At 41.7% G+C, this 26,780-nt stretch overlaps 1 protein-coding gene across 1 annotated transcript in view; it reads right to left on the bottom strand.

Annotated features, from left to right (window-relative positions):
• Nucleotides 1–26,780, bottom strand: part of MYO3B (myosin IIIB) — a 473,243-nt gene that overhangs the window by 350,957 nt on the left and 95,506 nt on the right. Inside the window, exons 6-8 of the mRNA XM_059053510.2 lie at nucleotides 17,173–17,277; nucleotides 16,841–16,940; nucleotides 14,213–14,289 (exon numbers count right to left, since the gene is read on the bottom strand). Of these exons, the coding sequence (XP_058909493.1) occupies nucleotides 14,213–14,289; nucleotides 16,841–16,940; nucleotides 17,173–17,277 (282 nt within the window). The remainder of the gene's footprint in view (nucleotides 1–14,212; nucleotides 14,290–16,840; nucleotides 16,941–17,172; nucleotides 17,278–26,780) is intronic.

The following is a 26,780-nucleotide window of genomic DNA, read 5'->3' as shown; positions in this document are numbered from 1 at the left end:
AACAAATTTTGTCTGTTTTTCTGTCTTGAAAATGTAAATAAGTATTAGAAAGTTTGCCTTGATCTTCAAGGGTGTGTTTCCTTCCTCAGGGGTATGTACTGGCTGTGGGGATTCTTCATCAGCAAGGTGACAGGTTAAAGGTGTTGTCTTTGTTGTAAAACTAGGGTCCCATGAATTTAAAAAGAATTAAAGAAATTCTCTTCTCAACCATATTCTTTTCATTGTAAGCACCAGACTAGAGTTAGTACTTACACTTTCTCAGGCCACCACGATCCCATGAAATGCCCAATGATTACAGTTTCATTTCAGCCTAGACCAAGAGTAGGGCTTACTGATAAAGTTTCCAAGATAGGGGATGAGATCTACCCTCTATCTCTTGCAGAAAGACTTGGGTGATAAGAACCTTAGAGAGCAGTTTCTCCTCATCTCAAAGACTTCATTATCTATAAAGAACATCTGTATTGAACTGGATGTAAAGGGGATAAAAACCAGTCAACGTATGAACTCCTGCATTCAGAAAACCTAGATTTCTCCAACCTATTTAACTTAAACCATTTATCAAATGATATATCAAAGAGCTGCTGGGCTGAAATCTCTTTCATTAATGTGATTTTTAACCAATACTTTCAAGCAAATAATATTATAGTAGCACCATCCACCATAAGGAAAAATATGTTTTTGCTCTTATAAAAAATGATTTACCAAACTTAAAAAACAATAGATGTTATTCAGACTATTTTATTTTTCCACTAATATTTTTAAATGTCATTAAAATGCAATTAGGTTTGCTTTATATGATATGATTTTTCATCTTACTAGAATTGATCATGTGATCCAAAATTATAACCAAAGGTCAAGATTAAAATTTCACTCAAGTACAGAGGCAAAATGCTGTTATCTCAAGAGCTAAATTTCAGCTTACAAAGAGGCAAATCAAATAAACCTAAAGCTATTAATCTTTGGCTGACCTTGAGCCCCAAAATACAGTCAATAGACTGGCAAATAAGATGGGCTGAAAGGTAGGAAGGCAAATAGGATTCTTAATTTTGCTTACATAATTCACACAGCATAAGTAATAAATGTTATTGATCATAAAGATTTCTAAAATGGAATTTCCCTGGAATTGTAAATTATAGTTATAAATATTCCAGTGGCAAATATTATTCATCAGTTTTACATACAAACATCTTAAAGTGTTACAAGCTGAGATACTGAATAAGCACATGAAATCTCTTCCCTTAGATGAAATATAACTTTGAGGGAGGATACATTTGAGATTTGAGTTTTTTTGCTAAGAGGACGAGGACTAGAAGAACTGAAATTTATGAGGGTTCTTTTTTCTTTTTTTTTTAGTTCATTCATAAAACTCAAGACTAGAACTGCATCTATACTTTGTATGCTGAGAAACTGCCAGAAATAATTTAAATTATACTGTTCTTATGCAATTCAGAAAGGTCTCTAATTAAAGTATGATGCTCTACAAGTCTTTTCTCAGGATCATAACATTCAGCTTATGCCTTTAGAAAAATAAAACAAAGTTCAAATTTAAAACACTCAGGGCATCCCTGGTTGCACAGGGGTTAAGAATCTGCCTGCCAATGCAGGGGACATGGGTCCGATCCCTGGTCCGGGAAGATCCCACATGCCATGGAGCAACTAAGCCCCTGCGCCACAACTACTGAGCCTGTGCTCTAGAGCCCACAAACCACAACTACTGAGCCCACGAACCACAACTACTGAAGCCAGCGCACCTAGAGCCCGTGCTCCACAACGAGAAGACACCACAATGAGAAGCCCGTGCACCGCAACTAGAGAAAGCCCGCATGCAGCAACGAAGACCCAACACAGCCAAAAATAAATAAATAAATTTAATTAATTAATTAATTTTTTTTAAAAAAAGACACAGAACACGCATACACAACACCACTTCCCACCATGGCTAGTGGAGGGCAAAGGGGGACTGTTCTGGGTTTGAGGCCAGCATACACACTGATTTTTGCACTTAAATTCCCCAAAGCCCTGGGAACATATCACTTATACTTAACTATATGGTAAGCCCAGCTCTCAAACTCAGGACCAGTATCACAGAACTCCTCTGTGAAACGTAAATCAGTGACCCCAAATTTTTGTATGTGTCCTTAGTATTCAAAGGCTCCAAAGGAACACATTTGCTTAGAGACCCAGGATATCCCACCACCCTCCCCAGCTCCAGCAGCTTCCCCACATCAGAGACGGATGCTGGAAGGGATCCTAGGATTCATTAAGTCAACACCCCTATTTCACAGGGGAGGAAACTAAGGTGCTGGGGGAGAGCTGACCTGTCCACAGTCACAGAGCTGGTTCGTGGCCAAACCAGGAGAAAACTCCATGGTTCCCGCATGAGGGAAGCATCTCCTGGTGATTATTATAGTACACAGAATGCTGAGCCATTGCCAAAGGGATTTCGTGTTCCATAAGCCATAGCCACACCATACTCTGAGCGTGTAAGCACGCCCTCCATTTAAGCAGATGGAGTTCCTGCCGCCTCTCACTTCCCCTGTCCCCTCACTTTCCCTTCCGCTGCCCCTTTCCTTTGTCAGCTAGTGCTCCAATTCTACCAGAGTTCAGTTAAGGAAAGAATGAGTAGCAGTTCTATAATTCAGTTCATTTTACAGCTGTTAAGTCAGGTATTCTTACCCCAGGTGAGGAAACAGATTCGGATGGGCTAAGAAATTTCTCAAAGTCAGACAGCTAGTAGGTAACGGAACTGAAGCATAAGCCCATGACAAGAAACTAATTGGGGAGGGGGGTTCTCCTCTACAGTACATCTGAAAAACAGGAAGGGAAGCAAATCAAACAGAATATCTGAATGCTCCCGCACAGGCATACCCCTTTATCTGCACGTTGTCTCTGGGTTCTGTCCTCTCCCAAGCTGATGTCACCAGGCAAACCAGGATGCCCTTGGGAATGTCACACATTCCTACCAAAGAGTGATTTCCTTTAACCGTTCAAAACTAAACAAGGTGTGGGGAAAAGCTGGGCCATAATAGAGCACCATAAATACAAGTCTGCACACCCCTACCTGCTCCTGTTTCATCTCCACCCCAAGGCTCCTCTGGGTCCCATTCCTAATGCTGACTGCCCACCTCCCTTTTCTTTCCTCTGACAGCTCAGGGACCATGGGACAGAGGAGCCGATGCAGCATTGGCCTAGCCGTGAACTCCCTTTCCCTTTGTTGGGGCTGAGCCCCTATGCCCTGGGCAGCGCAGTGGAGGCACTGACCAGAAGGTAGCCACCAGGTGATTTGCGACTCAGACCTCAGGAGGAGCAGAGGCGGGCTCTGACGTTTCTTCAGCAAACACTTCTGCCCCTTCAGGGACAGCTCCTCCTCTTTGGTGGATGAAGAAGGGGAAACAGCAGGTGTCTTGCCCTTCTCACCTCCCCAAAGAGGGGTGGGAGGACAGCCTGGAAAGTTCCAAATGCTCATAGAGGCTATTACTTTGAAACGTCTTACTTAGCACTGAACAGAAGGCAGGATGGGGAAGGGGGGAGCTGAGGCCTCAGATGGGGTCCTATATTTAGACCCGCCAGAAGGAGGGTAACAACAAGTCACCGTCACCTCCAGGGCCAGCCCCCCACCTCCACACTGACAGATGACATATGACTCAACCCCCACAGAGCTTCAGCTGAGAGGGGAGCTATCGCTGAAGCTGAGGGTACAATCCGGGGCTGCACCAGTCACTCTGCCTTTGCCCTGGGCCCTTTACCCGCCGGAGCCCCAGGTGCCTGGGTTGTGCTCCAGGCCCCTTGAAGGCAGAACCACTCTGGGAATGCAGACAGGGTCAGCCCCAGAATGAGAAGGGAGGGAATCCCTGCTTCTTAGAGACTGACACAGGAATCTGGAGGGAACCAGGGAACACAAATGGCTACAGAATCTCAGAGGTGAATGTCTTGGGGGAAGACACACAGGTCTTTCAGCCAAGGATCCAAGGTTCTAAACCCCTCACTTGGAGAGTGGCAGGGACATATATACACTACCAAATGTAAATTAGATAGCTAGTGGGAAGCTGCTGCATAGCACAGGGAGATCACCTCGGTGCTTTGTGACCACCTAGAGGGGTGGGATAGGGAGGGTGGGAGGGAGGGTGACGCAAGAGGGAAGAGAGATGGGAACATATGTACATGTATAACTGATTTACTTTGTTGTAAAGCAGAAACTAACACACCATTGTAAAACAGTTATACTCCAATAAAGATGTTAAAAAAAATTAATAAACCCCTCACTTGAACCTGTTGAGCAATCAAAGCCTACATTCCTCACAGTGAAGTAACTGGCAGATGGGATCCCAAGAATCCTCAGCCTTTTAGAACAGAGTCAGGTAAAATCAGACCCTAAAGGTCTCTCCATTGCCATTGTTTCACCCTTATTGAGATCTTGGAGAGATCCCACCTTCCTTATCTGACTAATACCAGAGGCACGGAATGTGAGAGCTGGAAGAGGCTTTTCCCCCTGGAAACCATAAATGTTCTCTGAAACACAGAAGGGACCTAGGAAGCAGAGATTACCCAGGCCAGTCTCCTTCCAGCTGAGAACAGGATAGGGAGGGTTGGGCTCAGGCAATAGGCACCACCATTTTTAAAGCACCTACTATGCTGGGTACTGCAGCAAGCACTTTCAGTACATCGTTTTATTTTGTCCTCTGATGCTGTTGCTCAGTGATTAGGTGGGTAAGCAGGGTATCTATGATTTGCTACCAGGTCTATCTGACTCCAAAATTTGTACTCTTATCTCTTCTACCAAATGTGAAGCCATATTAAAATAACTGAACCGCAATCGCTTTTTAAAAATGAGTGGCAGAGCTGTAACTATTTAAAATCCAAATCTCCTAAATTCTATTCTGAAGAACTTCGTTATTTTATTTTTCCAGATCTTTCCCTTGGGCATTAATTACATTGGTTTCTAGTGTCATGTTGAAATATAGCACTTTCCTCAACATATTAGGAAGTATAACTTTTATCTAAAATAATTTTTAAATTGGAAAAGAAAGATATTCATCTTATCTGGTACACTGGTGGTTGCAAGTAAATGGTTCGCTCTAGTATAGTGGCTAAGAGGGAGGATTTTGGAGCTAAATACCTGGGTTAAAATCCTGGTGGCATCACCTAACAACCTGTCCAAGGACAAGAACAGTACTTTCTGTGACTTATTTACTTTCTCTAAAACATTGGACTAGTAATAGCAGTAACTTTATGGGGTTATTGTAAGGATTACAAATGAATTAATTCATACAAAGCACTTAGTGCCTGGCACATAGTAAGCACTCAACAGATGCTATTAATTCTTATTAGGTACCAAACCCATTAGCTAGAGCTTAGGGAACAAAATGGTAATAATGACAACAATAATATTTCAGCTCTGTAGTGGTTTATGCCTTTCTCAGCCCCTCAACACAAAATATCTCTTTTGTCATTTCTATTCCTGGCAGTGCCAAAGGAAATAGCATTATTGTATCATTTAGCTAGGAATGGCATAATTAACGAAGGCAAGAGTGGTTGCAAAAAGCCTGCGATATTTCTGCATTGGTGTAAGCCAGTTGTTATGGCAACCGTCCCCAGTCAACCCTTTGCCAGGGAGAGAGAGACCCATTTTTGGAGCCGTCACAGCACATCTGTTTCTCCACTCAGCTGATTAGCTCTTGTTTGCAACAATTAGCAGATGGAAGTAAAAATGAAAAAAAAAATTTTTTGAGAAGCATATATTTATTTTATCCACAAGTCTGCTTTCTAACACAGAAACAGACCTTTGGCTATTTTAGGAAGATTCCAAGTAAACTGGATCCTTAATATATAGGCTATTTCTCTCATTGGTGGGATGGCAAAGTGTAGTCAACCTATAAATTACAGGTGATAGGTCCTTCATGTATGTCTTTTAAAATGATGTGTCTCCACCACCACTCCATCTCTGAATGGCTTTGTTGTAGGAGCTGACTCAGCACACACTTTCCACACTGTACATCCCATATGAACACACGGAAGCAGAATACAAGGCTGGTGGGCTAGGAAACCTGAATTCTGGGGGCAAGTCTGCTCTGAACTAGCATGAATAGTATCCTCTCCCTGCCTTAGTTTCTTCACCTGTAAAATGTAACTTGGATTCCCATGCTCTCTGAAAAGCCAACAGCTCCAGTATTTACCTGATATGTGAATTTGGGCACAATACCTCTTACCCCTCTTTGAGCCTCATTTTCCTCAGTGGTAAAATGAAGAAAATAATATCTACTCTAGAGAGCTGCTGTGAGAATGAAATAAAATAATGTATTAAAAAAGCACCCAGGGCTTCCCTGGTGGCACGGTGGTTAAGAATCCAATGCAGGGGAGGCGAGTTGGAGCCCTGGTCCGGGAAGATCCCACATGCCGCAGAGCAACTAAGCCCATGCACCACAACTACTGAGCCTGCGCTCCAGAGCCCTCGAGCCACAACTCCTGAAGCCCAGATGCCTAGAGCCTGTGCTCCGCAACAAGAGAAGCCAACGCAATGAGAAGCCTGTGCACCGCAACCAAGAGTAGCCCCCGCTCACCTCAACTAGAGAAAAGCCCACATGCAGCAACGAAGACTCAATGCAGCCAAAAATAAATATATTAAATAAATAAATTTTTAAAAGAGAAAACTAAATGACTTACTGGGCATACAGTATCTGACACACGTTAGGCACTTAGTTTTTTTTTAAAAAAGCACCCATCCCAGTCCCGGTGCATTAGTGGGTGAGTCCTCAGTAAGTGAAAGTTTCCTTCCCACTGTATACTTGCTTAGTAGGTAGAATACTCCAACTATCTGACAATCAGCTGCACACGGCACTGAAGCTGGTCCTTGAGGTCCCCTTCTCGCCAGACATTACCCCCTGGAGTTGCTGGACCATTAGAAAATCTGGGTGTCCCAGGGGAAGAGACAGGCACCTCTCGTGGCCAAGGAGCACTCAAGGGGTTCTGGATGGCAGCCACTTACCATCTAGAACAGAAGTATTTCAATATTTTAACAATCAGCATGGTTACACCAGTGCATCCCAGCTAACTGTAAGGCGTTATTTTAACAGAGACTACAAATATCCTCAACAAAAACAATAATGATGACGTTGGTTACTTTTCTTCGGTTTCAGTCATTTATAAATATTCAGTTTAATTCTTCACTACATGTGATGGTGGGAAAGGTAGATTAAGGATCAACTACCCCTAACCCCCTGCCATCACTATAAATAAACATACATTAGGCTTGTATCCCTTTTTTGCTATAGACCAGGATATTAATCTGGCACGTGTTTGATGGAAATACTAGCCAAGCAATACCAATACTGACAGTGGGCATGGGTTGTATTGCAAGTGCCTTAGTTCACTGAGTCACAACACGAAGATTCCAGTCACTGTTACCCACCTACCCACCCAGTGTCCCTGGGCACTTAGACTGGCAGAGCCTTGGATTCCTTGTCTATAAAATCAATGTCATCATGCCTAACTGCCATCCTCACAGGTAGTGAGCACTTAAAAATAATATTTGTAAAAGCTCTATGCAGATGTGGGATGTTATTATTCTATTCTTATAAGAAACTGGCTATCAGGAGAGAGGAAAGGAAAAAAGAGGCAATAAACATGGGTAAAGGGAGGACTGTGTTAACATATATATATATGTCTGAGATACAAGCCAATGTGACAGGCAGGGAGGGAGACCAGAGGCTCGATGTCAACAGAAGGTTGAGGGAAGTGACCTGAGCCAAACATCTCAGGAGATAATCCAAAGATGCTTGGCCAGAGAGCAGGTAGGACAGCACAGAATTCTCAAAGTACTGAGGGCTCACGTGAGAAGGCAGTTTGTTATGGTATGTCCAGAAGAACATATGGTACATTCTAGCACATCCAGAAAGAACTGTGTTTGCCTCAAACACCTTAGGCTGAGAGAGATCAGTGTGTGTGTGTGTGTGTGTGTGTGTGTGTGTGTGTGTGTGTGTGTGTGTGCGTGTGCGCGCGCGCGCGCGCGCGCGCGCAGACAGGCAAAGCTGAGCTCTCCAACTAAGCTAGCACCTGTGACATGTGGACCTGTAGGTTGCAAATGACTGACTGATTACCTTGGAAATCTGAATTATTTACTACAGAGGAGGGATGTTAAGTATTTGGAGGGTTGTTATAGGTTGAATCGTGTCCTCCCCCCAAAAAAAAAGATATGTTAAGGTGCTAGCCCCCAGGACATCAGAATGTGAAATTATTTGGAAATAGGGTAGTTGCAGATGTAATTAGTTAAGCTGAGGTCATACTGAAGTAGGTGGGTCCCTAATCCAATATGACTGGTGTCCTTACAACATGATGGCCATGTGAAGACAGACAAACAAGAACTCAATGTGATTACAAAGGCAGATATTGGTGATACGGAGCTGCAGGCAAAGAACGCCAAAGATTGCCAGCAAACCACCAGAAGATAGGAAGAGGCAAGGAATGATCCTAGAGGCTTCAAAGGGAGCATGCCCTGCCAACCCCTTGCTTTTGGACTTCTAGCCTCCAGAACCGTGAGATAATAAATTTCTGTTGTTTTAAACCACCCAGTTTGAGCTACTTTGTATCGCAGCCCTAGGAAACTAGTATGGAGTGGCCATGGTTTTGATCCCAGGACAGGAGGAGAACCCACTTTAACTTCTTGGCTGGCCAAGGGCAGCCCCAAGGGTGTAAAGGGGGTGTCTGTTGGATTGTACCACAGGTGCTTTCACTGGTGGCTGCTAGAATACTGGAGCCCCTGCTGCCCCTCAGACACTCACAGACGATGTTGTCATAACTGCCTCCAGGTCTGTCCCTAACAATGAAGCCATGCAACTAGCAGCAGTCACAGCCAGGGAAATCTAAGAACCTGGGTTTCTGATGGCTTTACTGAGCTGCTGAATCAACAAAGTCTGGAACCACCTACCTCTGTACTCACAGGAGAAACTTCATTTCCTATTGCTGAAGTCATTTTGCTCAGGGTAATCTGTTAAATACAGTTTCTATGTTGAGCATCTTTCTTTCCCTCTTAAAATCATCTTCCCGAGTCATAGTATGCTACTGACGTACTCAGTTTGTAACAAACTGTACTGACGTTGACGTTTAGATTAACTCTTACTATGCCAGCCAATATTTCCCCAGTACCATTGTTTCAAAGTACTATCACACTAAGTGCACCCCCTAAAATTTTTCTTCTCCTACACTGCTGAGTTGATACTGTTTTTACCCAGAATCTTTCAACTTTATGAGTGTCCACATGAGATGGCAAGAGGAAATAAGTGGAGAGTGTTGTGACTATGATAGTCAGTTCATGCTGCAGCTTCAACCTGCCCCGGTGAACTGCTATTTGGACTGCGTGTCAAAGTTTGACGGTGGTCTGGTCACATTCCATTAGTTGCCTGGTTTGAAGCATAGCCTATTTGAATTAAATATTGTAGTTAGGCTGGTGAAATCAAAATGGAAATACAAATGGGAAAAGAATAATTTGGTTCAATTTCTCAAAAATAAAATAGGATCAAGGATCATTCTGCTGCATTTTCAAAATGAAAGCACTGGTGGCATGCAATGGTTTTATTCCACTGGCATTGGCATTGCATACATTACTGTCATATTTAATCTAAATACCAATTATTCACACAAGCAGAAGTGAAAGCATATTAGGATCAATATACTATGCAGGCAACCATACGAAGACAATGTCCATTTGAACCACTACTGATTATACTTTCAAGGACTTGTCTTGACCCAAAGCCTGGCTCACGGAAGAGAGTATAAATGTTTGTTGAATGGAATGCTACTTAGCCATAAAAAATAATGAAATAACGTCATTTGCAGCAACATGGATGGACCTAGAGATTATCATACTAAGCAAAGTCAGTCAGACAGAGAAAGACAAATACCATATGATATCACTTATATATGGAATCTAAAATATGACACAAATGAACTTATCTCCGAAACAGAAACAGAGTCACAGACATAGAGAACAGACTTGTGGTTGCCAAGGGGGAGAAGGCATGAGGGAGGGATGGATTGGGAGTTTGGGATTAGCAGATACAAACTATTATATATAGAATGGATATACAACAAGGATGTACTGTATAGCACAGGGAATTGTGCTCAGTATCCTGTGATAAACCATAATGGAAAGGAATGTGAAAAAGAATATATATATGTATATATATAACTGAATCACTGCTATATAGCAGAAATTAACACAACATTGTAAATCAGCTATACTTCAGTAAGATAAAAATTTTTTCTAAAGTTTGTTGAATTGAACTGACAAATGGAAGATTATTCCTGTGGACACTCTTAAAAGACTCTTTGTTGGAAAGAGTAATTCTCCATTTGGAAAATAAAAATGTGAGGTTTGTGTAGGACTGAGTCTCAAGAACTGCAGCCTGGTCCCAAAGCATCTTGGATGCAAGCACACATCCTGAGATAATCTCTGAGTCAAACACAGAGCAACTGGCACTTGCTCCTGAGAGGCACTGTCAAGGTCTCCGCCCCATAATCTGCCTACTCCTCAATTTATCCACTACAGCAGGCAAGATGCAACACTGGCTTTTCCCTGATGAGAAGGGAACCAGTTCCAGGCAATCTGGGCAACAGAAGCTCACCATGGACCACTAAACTGCCCCTAAATAGAAATACTCCACATATTTTCTTCAACCCAGCTGAAACTGAAACGTCACAAACACCTCATGAGACATGTACAAAGCCAAGAGTAGGTTTCTCTTATTTGTATTTTGTGGTTCTGAGAACACCAACTTGGTGCGGATTGTAATGGGAACACCATCTTCTGAGTTATGCCACATTAAATATTAGTTGAGTGGCCTCAGTTTATGCTTTCCTTTAATAATAAATTAATCAAAATCTACAGAGAAATTTGTGAAAACCAATAGTTTTAAAGCCCTCCTCAAACTACCCTCCAAATTCATCTTCTCCTTTGACTTTTTTACCGATGTATTCATTCATCCAACAGATGCTTATTGAGCATCTAGCCTGTATCAAGCACTACACTGAGAGCTGGGCATCCCAAGTCCCTGACAGAGTTTAGAGTCCAATTGGGAGACCTGCTTACCAACAACTATTGGGTTGGCCAAAAAGTGCCTTTGGTTTTTAAGTAAAAATAAAAGACACATTTTTCATTTTCACCAAGAACTTTATTGAACAATGTATTCAATGCTTTATTCCACTACTTTCTGCCATTTTTCAGGCAAATTCATCATTCCATCTTCCCAAAACATTTTATCTTTTTGAGCAAAGAATTCTTCCAGGTGCCCTTTACAGTCTTACAGGAAACTGACATTTTTTTCCATTAAGAGAATTTTTTAAAGACCAAAATAAATGGAAATCTGAAGGTACAATATCTGGTGAATATGGCGGATGAATCAAAACTTCCCAGCCAAGCTGTAATGGTTTTTGCCTGGTCATCAAAGAAACATGCAGTCTTGTGTTATCCCGATGGAAGATTATGCATTTTCTGTTGACTCATTCCGGATGCTTTTCACTGAAGTGCTGCTTTCATTTGGTCTAACTGGGAGCAGTACTTGTTGGAATTAATCATTTGGTTTTCCAGAAGGAGCTCATAATAGAGGACTTCCTTCCAATTCCACCATATACACAACATCACCTTCTTTAGATGAAGACGGGCCTTTGGTGTGGTGGGTGGTGGTTCATTTCGCTTGCCCCTCAATCTCTTCCATTCTACGTTATTGTACAGTATCCACTTTTCATCGTCTGTCACAATTTGTTTTAAAAATGTAACGTTTTCATTATGTTTAAGTAGAGAATCGCACGTGGAAATACAGTCAAGAAGGTTTTTTTTTTGCTTAACTTATGTGGAACCCAAACATCAAAGCAATGAACATAACCAAGCTGGTACAAATGATTTTCATTGCTTGATTTGGATATTTTGAGTATGTCAGTTATCTCCTGTGTGGTATACCATTGATTGTTCTCAATTAATGTCTCAGTTTGATCGCCGTCAACTTCAACTGGTCTACCCGACCGTGGAGCATTGTCCAGTGAGAAATCTCCAGCACAAAACTTTGCAAACCACTTTTGAAGCGTTCAATCAGTCAGAGCACCTTCTCCATACACTGCACAAATCTTTTTTTTTGCATTTCAGTTGCGTTTTTACCCTTCTTGAAATAATAAAGCATAATATGCCAAAAGTGTTGCACTTTTTCTTCCATCTTCAATATTAAAATGGCTACACAAAAATTCACCAATTTTGATAAGTTTTTAAAAAATGCACACTGATATGACAGCTGTCACAATACAGTCTAACAAAATTGTTTCGAATGAAGTTAAAGACAACTAAGTGTTACTAGAGCCATCTTAAGGAAAAAACCAAACAAACCTTTTGGCCAACCCAATACAGCACAATGGTCATGGTTTGCTAATGGAGGGTATTAAGGCTGCAGTGGAAACTCAGGAAAAAGAACTTCAGTTGGCCAAGGATGAGGGAAGGTTTCCTAGGGGAATTGCATTTGCGCTGAGACTTGAAGATTGAGGAGGAATGTTCCAGAGTTCTGAGGGCCATCCCAGATGATATAACAATATATGGAAAGGTTTAAAGGAATGACACATAAGGATAGATTTGGAGAATTACCTGTTGCTCTCTTCTGCTGAGGCATTAAAAACAAATAAATTGGGGAAAAGTAACCCGAAATGAGGCTGGACAGTACAGCAGCTGGAATATGAAGGGCTTTGTTCCCCATTCAAAGGAATCTTGACTTTACCCTACAGTGTTTCTCAAAGTGGGGTTCATGAGGTCCCTATGAAAATTTTTATGTTTTTGCTTTTGTTTCAATGATAGTTTTATTAATAATAATAAAATGGGAGAAGTTGCAGTAAAAACATGTTCCAGATCATCTGGATGGCTAATTGCCACACAATTTCAGTGCCCATATTTATGTTTATTATTAAGCCGGGACTAAGCCAACAGAGATGTGCCAGTTAGAGGCCAAAGGACGCTGTTTAAACAAAGAGATCACTCTCACTGAGTAAAGTGGTGGGTCACCACATGGTATGTGGTAGTAAGGTTGACAAAATAACTCAAAATAATCCATGCCATCATGCTCTGAAACATATTCACATTGCAAAGGACAACTGAGTTTCACAAAACAATGTCATTTGTCTCATTAAATTAAAGCTGTTTACTTGAACACTGCCAGCTTTGTAGTTTTTTTCATAATACATTTTTTCCCTTTTGGTTTTATAGCATTATAAATATAAATGACTAGATAAGTGTATGTCTAGTTTCATGGTTTTTAAAATCAATTTAAGATTTAAGTAAACACTGGAATCTGCAGGGATTTTCTTTTTCTCTAAAATGGGTCTGCCCATTATCCAAGTATGAAAGAGAAGCCCATTGAGATAGAGTAAATTTGAGCATATTGGCGTAAGCCGATTACTGTGTTAGGAGACCACCTTGACAGTCACACAGAGGAAGGAAAGCCCAGGGACAGAATGGAGATGGAAAGACCTCTAAGGAGATGATTGCCAAGTTCTCTTATTAAAAGAACCCATTTGCTTGATCCAAGAGAGCTGCTCTCAGGCCAGAGTGCTGTGGAATTAAAATGCTGACCTGACAAGCAAAGCTGTACAGTGCCTCTGTTTCAGGGTATGTGGTATCTAGCCCGAAGATTCCCCAAACTTCTACATGTGTCATTTTGTAGAGGATTCTGTGGTAATGCCAGTACTAAATTAGGGCAAAATCCCAGGTTTTACTACAGAGCCAAAAAAGTACACAAGAGAAGTTGCTATATATCTGGTAACAAAAAACCAACCAGATCTATTGGCATATAATTCTGTAAGCCAGCAGGAGCTGAAATCTGTCTCTTCACCAAGCCATGTGTCACTGGGGCTGCATCTATCCAGGGAAGGTGACTTTTTCTAACTTACACAATGGCTGGATGAACTTGTCAAGCCAGGACCCTTGTAGAGGCCTGCATCTTCTGGAGGGGGCACCTTTTTCTAACTGCATGAAGGTATTCTGTGGGCCAGCTGTGACTTAATCCCGATTTTCTGAAATTAAGTTCTGGTTTGTCATCATTATCACTCACCAAACCAGAACTCTCACAGTTCAATGAAGTTAAAGGATTTTCTTCTTCCTGAAAGTTTTGTGAAGTGTGTGACCTTCCCATAAAAAGTCATAGTACCAAGGCTCTCAGCAAATACAAAGAAATAGTTTCCCTCCGCTTACCTCAGGGGCCATCCAGAATGGGGTGCCGACAGATGTGTTTCTCCGCAGACGTGTACTGGTGAGTTGAGCTGAGACGCCTATAAGAAAAGGGTGTCACAATTCAGCAGTAAGCAGAAGATGATGCTAGAACAGGGGCTGGCAAACTTCTTCCATAAAGGGTCACAGTAAATATCTTAGGCTTTGCGAGCCTAAGGCTCTGTCACAGCTACTCAACTCTGCCATTGTAATGTAAAAGCAGCATAGACAACACAGAAGCAAATGAGTGTAGCTGTGTTTCCACAAAAATTTATTTATGGATGCATAGTTTTCACGGTCATAAAATATTTTTCTTTTGATTTTTTTCCCAACCATTTAAAAATGTAAAAACCATTCTTAGTTCACAGGCCGTACAAAAACAGGAGGCAGGTCAGATCGGCTCACAGGCTGTAGTTTGCCAACCGCTGTGTGGGAACATATATCTATCTAAATCACTAGAATATATATTTTTTTCCTAATGAGCACTTCTACCATACTGCTGCAAAACTGGAATCAAAAGAAAACATCAAGAACTAGGATCAACCCAAAATACCTTCCTACTATATTTCCAAAATATTTCAGGTGATATCTTTCTTAAAATGGTGCTTCATTTGATGGAGGAAGAAAATTGGCATGTATTATCTATAATAGAGCATCAGTGTAGATGTAAAAAGTTTTCAGTGCCTTATCTTACCTAGAAGGCTGGAAACCTGACAAGAAAAATACATTTGTCAAATGGAAAAAGAAATTGACTAATAATATTATTATCTAGGGCTCAATGTTGAGGACCTGAATTTTAATATAATTCCAACGTACTTTGTCATAGTCTTCAGCCAGCTCTCTTCTTTATGCCATAATGGATGTAAAGGTACATTGGATTAGGAGTCAGAAGACCTGTTTCCCGTCTCAATTACGTCTTTTCCTAATTGTATGACCTCAAGCAGACAACCTCTCTCTGAGCCTCAGTTTTTTTATATTCAAATTAGGGATAATGCTACTCATCACACCGAACACAAAGAGTTCTTCTTAAATACCAAGTAAGAGAACAACTGTGGGGGCTTCCCTGGTGGTGCAGTGGGGTAAGAATCCACCTGCCTATAGAGGGGACATGGGTTAGAGCCCTGGTCCGGGAAGATACCGCATGCCGCGGAGCAACTGAGCCCATGTGCCACAACTACTGAGCCTGCGCTCTAGAGCCCGTGAGCCACAACTACCAAAGCCCACGCACCTAGAGCCCGTGCTCCACAAGAGAAGCCACCGCAATGAGAAGCCCGTGCACCGCAACGGAGAGTAGCCCCCGCTCGCTGCAACTAGAGAAAGGCTGCGAGCAGCAACGAAGACCCAATGCAGCCAAAAATAAATAAAATAAGTAAATTTTTTTTAAAACGGAACAACTGTGAAAATGATTTATAAATTGAAAAGTATTTTACAAAAATATAAGGTATTCTTTTACACCAAGCAAAATCTAATGCGGCCCTTAAGAGAATAACAATGGTTGCCACTAATGCTGTTGATAAGAACTTAGAAATCTGAATACATGTGCTCATCAGCAAAGAACATACCTTTAAAAACATTAGGCATAGATTTGCCAAGGACCATGGGTTGTTTTTTCAGGGTAGTTGCTGTGCTAACCGCTTGCATTCCTTATTCTTTATTAGGAAGCCAAAGAGGGCTCTTTAAACTCTATTTAAACCCTCTGCAATTTTTCTTTGCTTTTTAGTAAATAAACCAATATACTTAGAGTAATTTCATTTATTTTTGAGTAATTTCTTCTGAGCAAATGATTCACTGATACATTTTAACACTGAATTCTTTCTTACCAATAAAACAATGAATATTCAAAATCATCAATCTTTTCTCCTACTATGCTGACAATGATAAAGAACATTTTAAAAAGTGCTTCTGTAAATGTTTTCTCATTATTTATAACAATCATGCTGAAATACTAACTGTTGTTGAACCTGTTTAGAAGACTAAACCATTCGATAAACTTAAAAAGGAAAACCAAATGGTTTGTTGGTTTGTGACTATCAACACAGGAGTGTCACAAGCAGATATTTAATAGTTCTCTGGCCTTAGGTGATATTGCTCTGCTTTCCTTTCACACTTCCATTTCCTGTTAATGTTTCCAGTTCAACCAGCCTCACATGTAGCAGCAATAATCACAATTTAAAGGGGTGTCAGCTTTCAGACCCAAAGGACTATTTTACCTTCTGCTCACTGGAAATAAGTATGCCTAAGGCTAGAGAAAATCATTTGAAAGACCAAACTGCTTTCTCTTTTCATATGCAAAAAAGAATAGACAAAATATAAATTATAGACAATTGCCCTGAGATGTGAAATCCTTCCCAGAAAACCAAAGTTTTTCCCTCGAATTCTTCTTTGGAAACACTTATATCCTCTTTTAAAAAATTGTTTCTAAAGCTGAAAATAGATTAACAAACAGCATCTCCTAGGGTGATCCATCTGGTGAACCACCCACCATTCTCCAGCCTGTGTGTGACTGGAAAGGCCCTCAGCCTATGGCATAGAAGAGAGGCCCCAGTTTTCTGAGACTGCAATAAATTGTTGCCTTTGGCTAAATCAAGAAAACAAACGACAAGCAGTCATTACCAAAGTCAACGAGCTTAACTCCTCCTTCTGTTGTCAGAAGAATATTATTCCCCTTGACATCACGGTGGATGATTCGGTTATTGTGCAAATGCTGAAGGCCCTGCATGGTGTCCCACCGCCACCAAACAACAGGAAAGAGAAAAGGAAAATTTGCATGGTTATTTTTAAACAGTTTCCCTGCTATTAAAAATCTAATCAAAGTCCACATTTGGCTACACCTCCCTATTATACACCTTGCAAATTATAGGGCAGTTTCCCCTTGTAAATATGCAATGGGGAGCCAACCAATGACAAATTGCTCCCTCTGCCCCCAGCTTGATGGATGTCCTTACCAAGAGGGCCCCATATAAGATGTATGAGATCACTGCTTCATCCAGCCGCTGGCCACACCTGAGTAGACCTTTGACAAGCTCTGTGACGGAGCCCCCATTACACAGCTGCAAGAACAGGTGCCAGGGGAGCGAGACAGCAAGAGAACACATACAAAAAGAAAAGAAAAACACATTAAGAAGAAAAGCCCACTTATTACCGACTCAATGTAGTAAAATAAATTTGCAAACCACAAAACTCCAGGTCAGAACAATTAAACTTCCCTTCTCCATTACACAATCAAATCTCGTTCTGTGTGTGTGTGTGTGTGTGTGTGTGTGTGTGTGTGTGTGTGTTTATTCAAGGTGATGATTTATGAGTGAAAGTGCGTGTCCAAAAACTTGATTTTTAAAATTGTTAAGTGAAGTATAAAATCACAAGACATTAATTAGAAATTAAAAAGAGAAAGCATATAAGGAATCATGGTGACTTATGGGATGTTTTCATTTTACATGAATATTGTCTATTTTTTTAAAAAACAAGCATTTTGAAGGACAGACTGAAAGAGGCAAGATGGACGCCCCTGACACTTAGGAGGGAATACATTTTATTTCAATCTCCCTGTCTCCAGTGCTGGCACTGCAGGTAGCAGAAGCCCAACCAGCAGCTCTTTCTCGAGTTGCCACTGCATGTCAAGTTTATGGAGAGGAGCTGCATCATATGTGCATTTAACCTTTTCATATTCAACTGTAGGAGTTCAGCAACTTTATGCTCTTCTTTTTTTATTCCTGTAATTAAAAACACCGTAGAAGTATATCATATTTGCTCTTTTTACGTATTATACATTACTGAGATTTGAGAATGCGTAAACCAGGCATACTACACTTTCACAGCAATTTAAGGGTTTTCAAGGGTGATTTTGACTAAGTGCAGAAGGCAATGTGCCTGTTTGGGTTTGCTACAAGCCATCTTAAATCAAGGGTTCTTAACTTGTTTGAGCAGGGCTTGTAAATACCTTGAAACTGTAGGCAGCATGTTGTATATGCATCTTGCACTTTTCTGCTGAGAAAATTCAGAGCTTTTGTTGGATACTCAGAGCCCTCCTTGTCCTTATACAGGTTACGACCCTACTTTAGAGACCTAGGTTTCCTCCTGGCACTTTGTCTACAATCTGGGAAAGAGTTAACTAGTGAACAGTGGGGGGTCCTCTGGGTTGTGGCTGCTTGAGTCAACTGGCTTTTCATAAGCAAAGAAATGTGAGGAGCACAGATTAACACCTTTCCTGAAAGAAGACACTCTTTATCAAGATAATAATACATTAGGATCTATACGACTCTAATTACAAACATCTGCAAGGTTTTAATAAATGGTGAGCAGGTGTTTTTGTTTGAAGTGTGTATAGTTCCCTACTACATACGCAGCAGATACCTTGCACACACATTAACAATCAAGATAAACTGAAGGGCTCCCCTGGTGGCACAGTGGTTGAGAGTCCGCCTGCCGATGCAGGGGACACGGGTTCGTGCCCCGGTCCGGGAAGATCCCACATGCCGCGGGGCGGCTGGGCCCGTGAGCCATGGCTGCTGAGCCTGTGCGTCCAGAGCCTGTGCTCCACAACGGGAGAGGCCACAACAGTGAGAGGCCCGCGTACCAAAAAAACGATAAACTGGAGATGAATCTGCCCATGTTATTACCATTTAAGTTGCTCTTAAACAATAGTATTTGACTAAAAATATAATACAAAATTAGGGATCTTTAAAACTAGGATAAAATTACTATCTGTCAGGAATGATTCAGGAAGGAGCCAAGAACAGTGAAATGCACTGAAGGCTATAATGGTCCCATGAGTCTGGGATTATGTAAGTGTCCTTGGAATCCTCTCTCTACCAATGTCAGGTGTAACTTGTAACTCAACACTGATACCTCTCATGGCCCTAATGTTGAGTACCAGGATAATGTCTTCCAAAGGATTCCACATTCTTTTTATTTCAACTATGTCTTACATGACCCTGAAGGGGCACATAACATTCAATGTTCAATCTAATACTCTCTTGAGCAATGAATGCATTTTCAGTGTCATGATTCGTAAAATAATCTTAAAAGCTAAGGTTTCGACAAATATATAATAATTTTCTCAGGACTCCCCAAATTAGATTTATATTTCAAGTAACAAAAATTGGAGAACTGACCACAGAGTCAAATGATGATTATGAAAGAATGTAAGACATGACATGAGGGAAGTTCTCAACCCACAAAAAGAACAGCTTTTCTGGGGCTGATGGCATAGAGCTTGGAGACCTTGAGAGAATAAGATTAGGGTGAGGATGTTCCCTCTTGGGGGTGGTTGTGTAAGGGGATAATGCTAATGAAACCATTTCTTATGAACCTCTTTTTATATGGAAATCTAAGGGGAGACCTCCTCACAGGAGCCTCATGCCAAAAAAGGGGTGTTCATGCTGAGTGGAATGGCAGTAGAGTATGGTGAGGTCCATCAAGGCTGGGATTCTAACAGTTCCCTACAGCCTGCTCATGACTTGCAGGAGATTCAGAACTTAATGCTCCATTAGGGTTCAGGGACAAGGCTAGAGTCTGAATGAGAAGGAAAGACAGTGAGTGCAGACCTCACGATAAGAAGAAGTATCAGGGACCTGGGACATGGGGAGACACCGAAGGCAGACAGTAGAAGGACTTAGGGTCACCAGTTGGAGGTCCCTGACCTCACTGCCATGGTTTTACATGACCATTTGCTGTATCCAAATCCAGATGTCACCCAGGAGAAGGAAAGATGAATGGGGAAAGAGAAAACCACTAAAAAACTAAGTCCTTACCCAAGTGACTAAGCTTTGAACTGGATTGTGAAGACGGGATACAAATTCCCAGAACTTGCCCCTTCCCAAAGAAGTCACTCCATGGACTAAGTTTAACAGGATAAGTTAAAATCAATTGTCTTCTCTAGGCAGGCTGGGGGCTCAAGAACAAAGTTGGGTTTAGTTATTAAAAAGAAAGTTATGTGCCGGGAAAACTGGACAGCTACATGTAAAAGAATGAAATTAGAACACTTCCTAACACCATACACAAAAATAAACTCAAAAGGGATTAAAGACCTAAATGTAAGGCCAGACACTATCAAACTCTTAGAGGAAAACATAGGCAGAACACACTATGACATACATCACAGCAAGATCCTTTTTTGACCCACCTCCTAGAGAAATGAAAATAAACAAATGGGACCTAATGAAACTTAAAAGCTTTTGCACAGCAAAGACAACCATAAACAAGACGAAAAGACAACCCTCAGAATGGGAGAAAAGATTTGCAAACCAAGCAACTGACAAAGGATTAATCTCCAAAATATACAAGCAGCTCATGCAGCTCAACATCTAAAAAACAAACAACACAATCCAAAAATGGGCAGAAGACCTAAACAGACATTTCTCCAAAGAAGACGTATAGATTGCCAACAAACACATGAAAGGATGCTCAACATCACTAATCATTAGAGAAATGCAAATCAAAACTACAATGAGGTATCATCTCACACCGGTCAGAATGGCCATCATCAAAAAATCTACAAACAATAAATGCTGGAGAGGGTGTGGAGAAAAGGGAACCCTCTTGCACTGTTGGTGGGAATGTAAACTGATACAGCCACTATGGAGAACAGTATGGAGGTTCCTTAAAAAACTAAATAGAACTACCATATGACCCAGCAATCTCACTACTGGGCATATACCCTGAGAAAACCATAACTCAAAAAGAGTCATGTACCATAATGTTCATCTCAGCTCTATTTACAGTAGCCAGCACATGGAAGCAACCTAAGTGTCCATTGAGAGATGAATGGATAAAGAAGATGTGGCACATATATACAATGGAATATTACTCAGCCATAAAAAGAAATGCAATTGAGTTATTTGTAGTGAGGTGGATGGACCTAGAGTCTGTCATACAGAGTGAATTAAGTCAGAAAGAGAAAAACAAATACTGTATGCTAACACATATATACTGAATCTAAAAAAAAAAAAAAAGGTTCTGAAGAACCTAGTGGCAGGACAGGAATAAAGATGCAGACGTAGAGAATGGACTTGAGGACACGGGGAGGGGGAAGGGTAAGCCGGGACGAAGTGAGAGAGTAGCACTGACATATATACACCACCAAATGTAAACTAGATAGCTAGTGGAAAGCGGCTGCATAGCACAGGGAGATCAGCTCGGTGCTTTGTGACCACCTAGAGGGATAGGGAGGGTGGGAGGGAGACGCAAGAAGGAGGGGATATGGGGATATATGTATACATATAGCTGATTCATTTTGTTATACAGCAGAAACTAACACACCATTGTAAAGCAATTATACTCCAATAAAGATGTTAAAAAAAAAGTTACCTCTTTGTTCTCAATAGCTTGTGACTGCCCAGTTTATTACCCATTACTCAATCATGAACACAGTGCCTGCCCTCAAAGAGCTCAGCACCAGAAATGAACACATGAGTAATAAGAGTAGCAGATGGAAGAAAGGGTGTGCCCAAGGGGAGTGTGGCAGCACCGAACAGAGAATGGTAACTTCTGTTGTGCTAGGGTGAAGAGGGAACAGTCTGGGAATCTTCCCAGAGGACGTAACACATACAATGAGTTTGAAGGACATAGGACCTTATGGCAGGTGAACAAGAAGAAGAGCATCCCTGGAAAGGGAACACCGTGTACAAAGGAAGGGAGCACAGAAGAATGAGGGGGGAGGTAGTGTGTCTGTCTGCCTGTACGTGTGTGTGTATGTGTCTATGTCTGTGTGTCTGAATTCTACATACTCTGCCACTGTTGGGAGAAAGGGACAGAATCCTAGAGCAGGTAGACAGGGAAAGAAAGGGGGGAACAGGGAATGACAGGTGTGCCCTGCTAAGAAGTGTGGGCTTTATTACTATACAGACACTTATTATGATACCATAATATACCATTGGATAGGAGTGGTAAGCTTTTGACCGGTTTTAGGCAGGAGGTCTGTTCAGATTTCTAGAAAGATGACCTTGGTAGTAGATTGGAGGGTGGACAGAACAGGAAGACACAGGGAGCTGGACACCTGTTAGGAGGTGTTGAAGCAATCGAGAGAAGCAGGGTCAAAAAGTCAAGAGTCTTGAGGATGAAGAGTCAGGGACAGATATGGGGGACTTTTATGACATAGAATCGACAGGAATTTTGTACCAACTGGATAGAGAAAGTTAAGAAGAAACAGTCTAGGGATCTTGTGAGTATAAGAATATCAATAAAGTTCTTTGATCCTCTAAAGCTAAAGCAGCAATAGACATGCAAGGCACTGTAACACCTTCATCAGAACCACTTCTCAGCCTGGCTCCCGTCTCAGGGAGGCACATGCTTTACTGTACTACAAGTGCACTATTAAAAGTCTACCCAGAGAACATTTAAATTAAGTGCTGGGTGATGATCCAAGCTAACTCAACCCTGGAACCTCATTTTAGTCTCTCTCCTGCCCTACTTTAAATCTGTCCATTTCTGCAACAAGAGCCTAGTCAGTGGCATTTTATATAGGTAGCCAACTTATAAACTTTCTTCAAAGCTCTAGAACCTACGGAGGGACTAAGAGCAGCCATTTTGTCAGCAAGATCAAAACTCAGCTGTGGATTTAAGAACAACAAAAAGGATCAGACTCAGTTGGTGCCTTTTGTTCACTAAATGTCAGAGTTTAAGAACTGTCTGGCTTGTGGTTCAAAGAAACATATAAATAAACTGCTCAGGGCACCCTTAGAGGAAGTGGTCCTGTGAAGTTGATAAGCCCACCAACAGGTTTTAAAGGGCAGCCCATGGGTTACAGGGAAAGGACTTTGGGTACCTGGATATAAAAAAGGAAAGCAGGTACATACTGACAATTGTCTAATCAGAGTAAATATTCAGTGAGATGGACTGAACATTTTAAAAGCATGACAAGGAACTATATTTAAATGCATCAAATGAAATAATCCCCTTAGAGTTGTAAGAAGGCAGCCAAGCCCCCTACCCCACCCTTGGGGATTGGCACCTGCAGCCTTTTATTCTTCCTGCCCACCCTGCCAGCCGTCAGACTCAAATACAGAGGGAGGTCTCCATCCCTGCATTCCTCCCGACACCCGCAGCATTCAGGAAATGTGGCAGCTGGATGCATCTAGAATTTAATGAGCATTTTACTCCAAACCAAGAAAAATAGAAAAATCATTTACATTCCATATCTATTTTCTAAAACTTCATTGAATATTGATTCAATCACAGTATGTGCATTTGCTACGATGGCTATAATTTCAAGCAATAAAATGTTCCTTGCTCAATAAGCCATCAACTCTCCTCCATGTTATTAAAGAATGGCCCATGCAACACAATCACCAGACCTTTATTCTAGTCAAAACTGCAACTTTCAAGTAGATTCTATATTGGCATGTTGATTTGCCCTAGTCAGATGGCAGAATTACGAGGAATTTCTTTTCAGTGCTCTTTTGTTTGGTTGACTTTATCTTTCAAGGGTGTTAGGGTCTACAGAGGGCATAAAGCAAAAGTCAAGGGTTGTCAAAATTACTCTAGAAGATGCCTTAGGGAGCACCGTGTTGGACACTGCCCACCTCTCAGGAAGGCCAAGCAACATAGTTTTCCTCCACACCGTTGGGAGAGATTGTGTTGTGTTTTTTCTTTTTTTTTTTTTTTTTGTGGTACGCAGGCCTCTCACTGTTGTGGCCTTTCCCGTTGCGGAGCACAGGCTCCGGACACACAGGCTCAGCGGCCATGGCTCACGGGCCCAGCCGCTCTGCGGCATGTGGGATCTTCCCGGACCAAGGCACGAACCCGTGTCCCCTGCATTAGCAGGCAGACTCTCAACCACTGCGCCACCAGGGAAGCCCAGATTGTGTTTATTTTACTGATACCAGATAAAGTCACTGGCCTGCACCTAGAAGAATGAAGACGATGTCACTTGAAACCCTGGAGTTCCAGTGGGGGTGGGGGGAAGATGCTCACACTATGAGAGGCAGGAGGGCCCCAAGACTCCCGCCTCCCATTTCAGTCTCTCTCCAGGGCACATATACAAACCGGTGGTTGGGCAGAATTGCTCCCACACCTCAGCTCTTTGCTCTCTTGCTTTTGCTGAACACAGAGAGCAGCACATAAATATCAGATGCACCTCAGTTACATTTCACAGTTCTTTCCTTCTCCACTCCCAACTGTTCTGTACTTTCCTCCTGACCCCCAACACTCCAGTGATTCTCATTCTAGAACCCGGCCAGAACCTGCCATCTGAGTCAGTGTTCAGTGCTCCAGGGCTTTCTAACCATCTCTGGCTAATCAAAACATGCCAGAGCTACGTTCCAGACCATCAGTGTCCTGCTAGGACCCTGACTTGTAAATGTGATAAACTTGACTCATGCCACAGTATCAATGCGTGAAAATGGTTTTAAGTGTTAACTTGCAATGATATTGGGACCTAGACTGGACTTTCTAGGGCCTTATATAAATGCAAAAACTGAACAGAGATATCTTTTTTCCCCCCTTCTGGCTTAGATACTGAACTTACACAAAGACCTCTGAGAGGAAAAAACAGGTTAAAAAATTATTCTTTTATCTGGTTTTAAAATATAAGGAGTTTTTTTTTTTTTTTTTTTTTTTTTACTTTACATTCTCATTTACTGACACTCTAAACTCTAAACCATTTCTTTTAAGTTGAATGTGATTCAGGCTGAAATAGTATTTACCTGCTGAAGGTTTTATACTGAAAAGAAAAGAGAAAATTTACTTCATGTCATAGCACATACTAGGTATTTTTTCTGAAATATGGTGTTTTTTATAAAAATGAGGTTTTAAAAATTTATTTGTTTTATTTATTTATCTTTGGCTGCATTGGGTCCTCATTGCTGTGCGTGGGCTTTCTCTACTTGCAGTGAGCGGGGGCTACTCTTCGTTGTGGTGCGTGGGCTTCTCATTGCAGTGGCTTCTCTTGTTGTGGAGTACAGGCTCTAGGCACGTGGGCTTCAGTAGTTGTGGCACACAGGCTCAGTAGTTGTGGCTCGCAGGCTCCAAAGTGCAGGCTCAGTCGTTGTGGTGCACGGGCTTAGTTGCTCCACGGCATGTGGGATCTTCCCGGACCAGGGATCTGACCCATGTCCCCTGCATTGGCAGGCAGATTCTTAACCACTGTGCCACCAGGGAAGCCCCTGGTGCTTTTTCTTAAAAGTCTAATTTCTTATCATGTTTTATTTAGGTGAGAGATAACAGAACTTACAGATTTTCCAAATTTAATATTAATTTAGAATAAAACTTATTCACAAATTTTCCAAAACATTATTATATATGAGTGTTTTCTGCCCATATTTTTCTCCTATAGTAGGTATCTGTTATGCAAGAAAGCTTTGGTTTGCTTTCTGCTAACAATTAGTAATTAATTTCAGAAATGACATTTTTATTTGCTTTTGTTTTCAGAGTTGTGGTGATTTAAGAGGGCTATTAATAACATTTTTCTATCCTCAAGAATTGTTCTTGGAATAGAAGGAATAGCTTCTTCCTGGTCCTTTCATCACATTCAGGCAAGGAAAGAGCAAAGGCAACATAAATTTAATCTCAATATACAGGATGAGGGGAGCAATATTAAACAGATGATAATTTTATTGTGCAAGTCTCCTAAAGTACTGCAAAAAAGTTGCAGACGGAGCAACATGGTCAAGGTGCTGTGTGGACTGTCAGTATATTCCAGTTGTGTGCGTGTGTGTGTGTGTGTGTGTGTGTGTGTGTGTGTGTGTGTAATCAGGAACTGCTGCCATTTAAACCAGAGATCCCAAGTCTGTATTCCCCGGACCTGGCAGACAGCAACAGCAAAGGATGGGAGAAAAGTGCTGAAGTGTTGTCCTCCTCCAGTTCTGCCATATAACTCGTATGGGACCATCAGCATGTCACTCCTTCTTTGGATCTCTGTTCCTCAGCTGAACACTAGGAGAGTGACAGAAGGAAGGCCGAGGTCCCTGTCAGTTCTAGGAGCCCAGGAATCCCTGTGTCTATAAGCATACTGGAGGCACTGGACATACCTACCCCAGCAGCCTGGCATGGATGGCCACTCCTGGACAGAAAAGATTGAGGACATCTGTTCTCCATGCCAGCAACTTTGGCATGGGCCAACACAACCTGCAAAGGGCATAATATCAGCATATTGTATTGCTGAGGTATGAATAATTCAGTGTGCCAGGGCAGCCTCATTATCTGTACTTAGTCACCCTGAAAAAGCAAGAGACAGTCACAGGGGAGCATTTGCACAAGGCTCAGTTCATAGTTCTGGGCTCCTTCTCATCTTTCAAGGCCATGTGTGGCCCTTTCTGGCTGCCTTGGCTGTGTCTGAGGGGCTAACATTTGGTCACTCCTCATCAGGAAGAGCAATTATTCTCCAGGTAGTGGCAGGTCTGAGCAGCCCACCTGCTCTCCTGGTAAAATGGAGGGAGGGAAGGTCCCATTTCAGGCCCTGGAAAATCCCTGGAAGTTCAGTTTTCTACATCTGAATGCAGAGTATTTTTGAGTTGGTGGTAAAGTGAAAAGAAACTAAAACTTCTCAGTCACTGTACTTACATTATTAAACTCTAATGAGGTTTAAAACACTGAGATCTTACAGAGCTTAAGAAGAATA

This window comes from Kogia breviceps, chromosome 2 (genome assembly GCF_026419965.1).
Source record: "Kogia breviceps isolate mKogBre1 chromosome 2, mKogBre1 haplotype 1, whole genome shotgun sequence".
Classification (NCBI taxonomy): domain Eukaryota; kingdom Metazoa; phylum Chordata; class Mammalia; order Artiodactyla; family Physeteridae; genus Kogia; species Kogia breviceps.
This window is presented reverse-complemented; position numbering and strand designations above follow the sequence as displayed.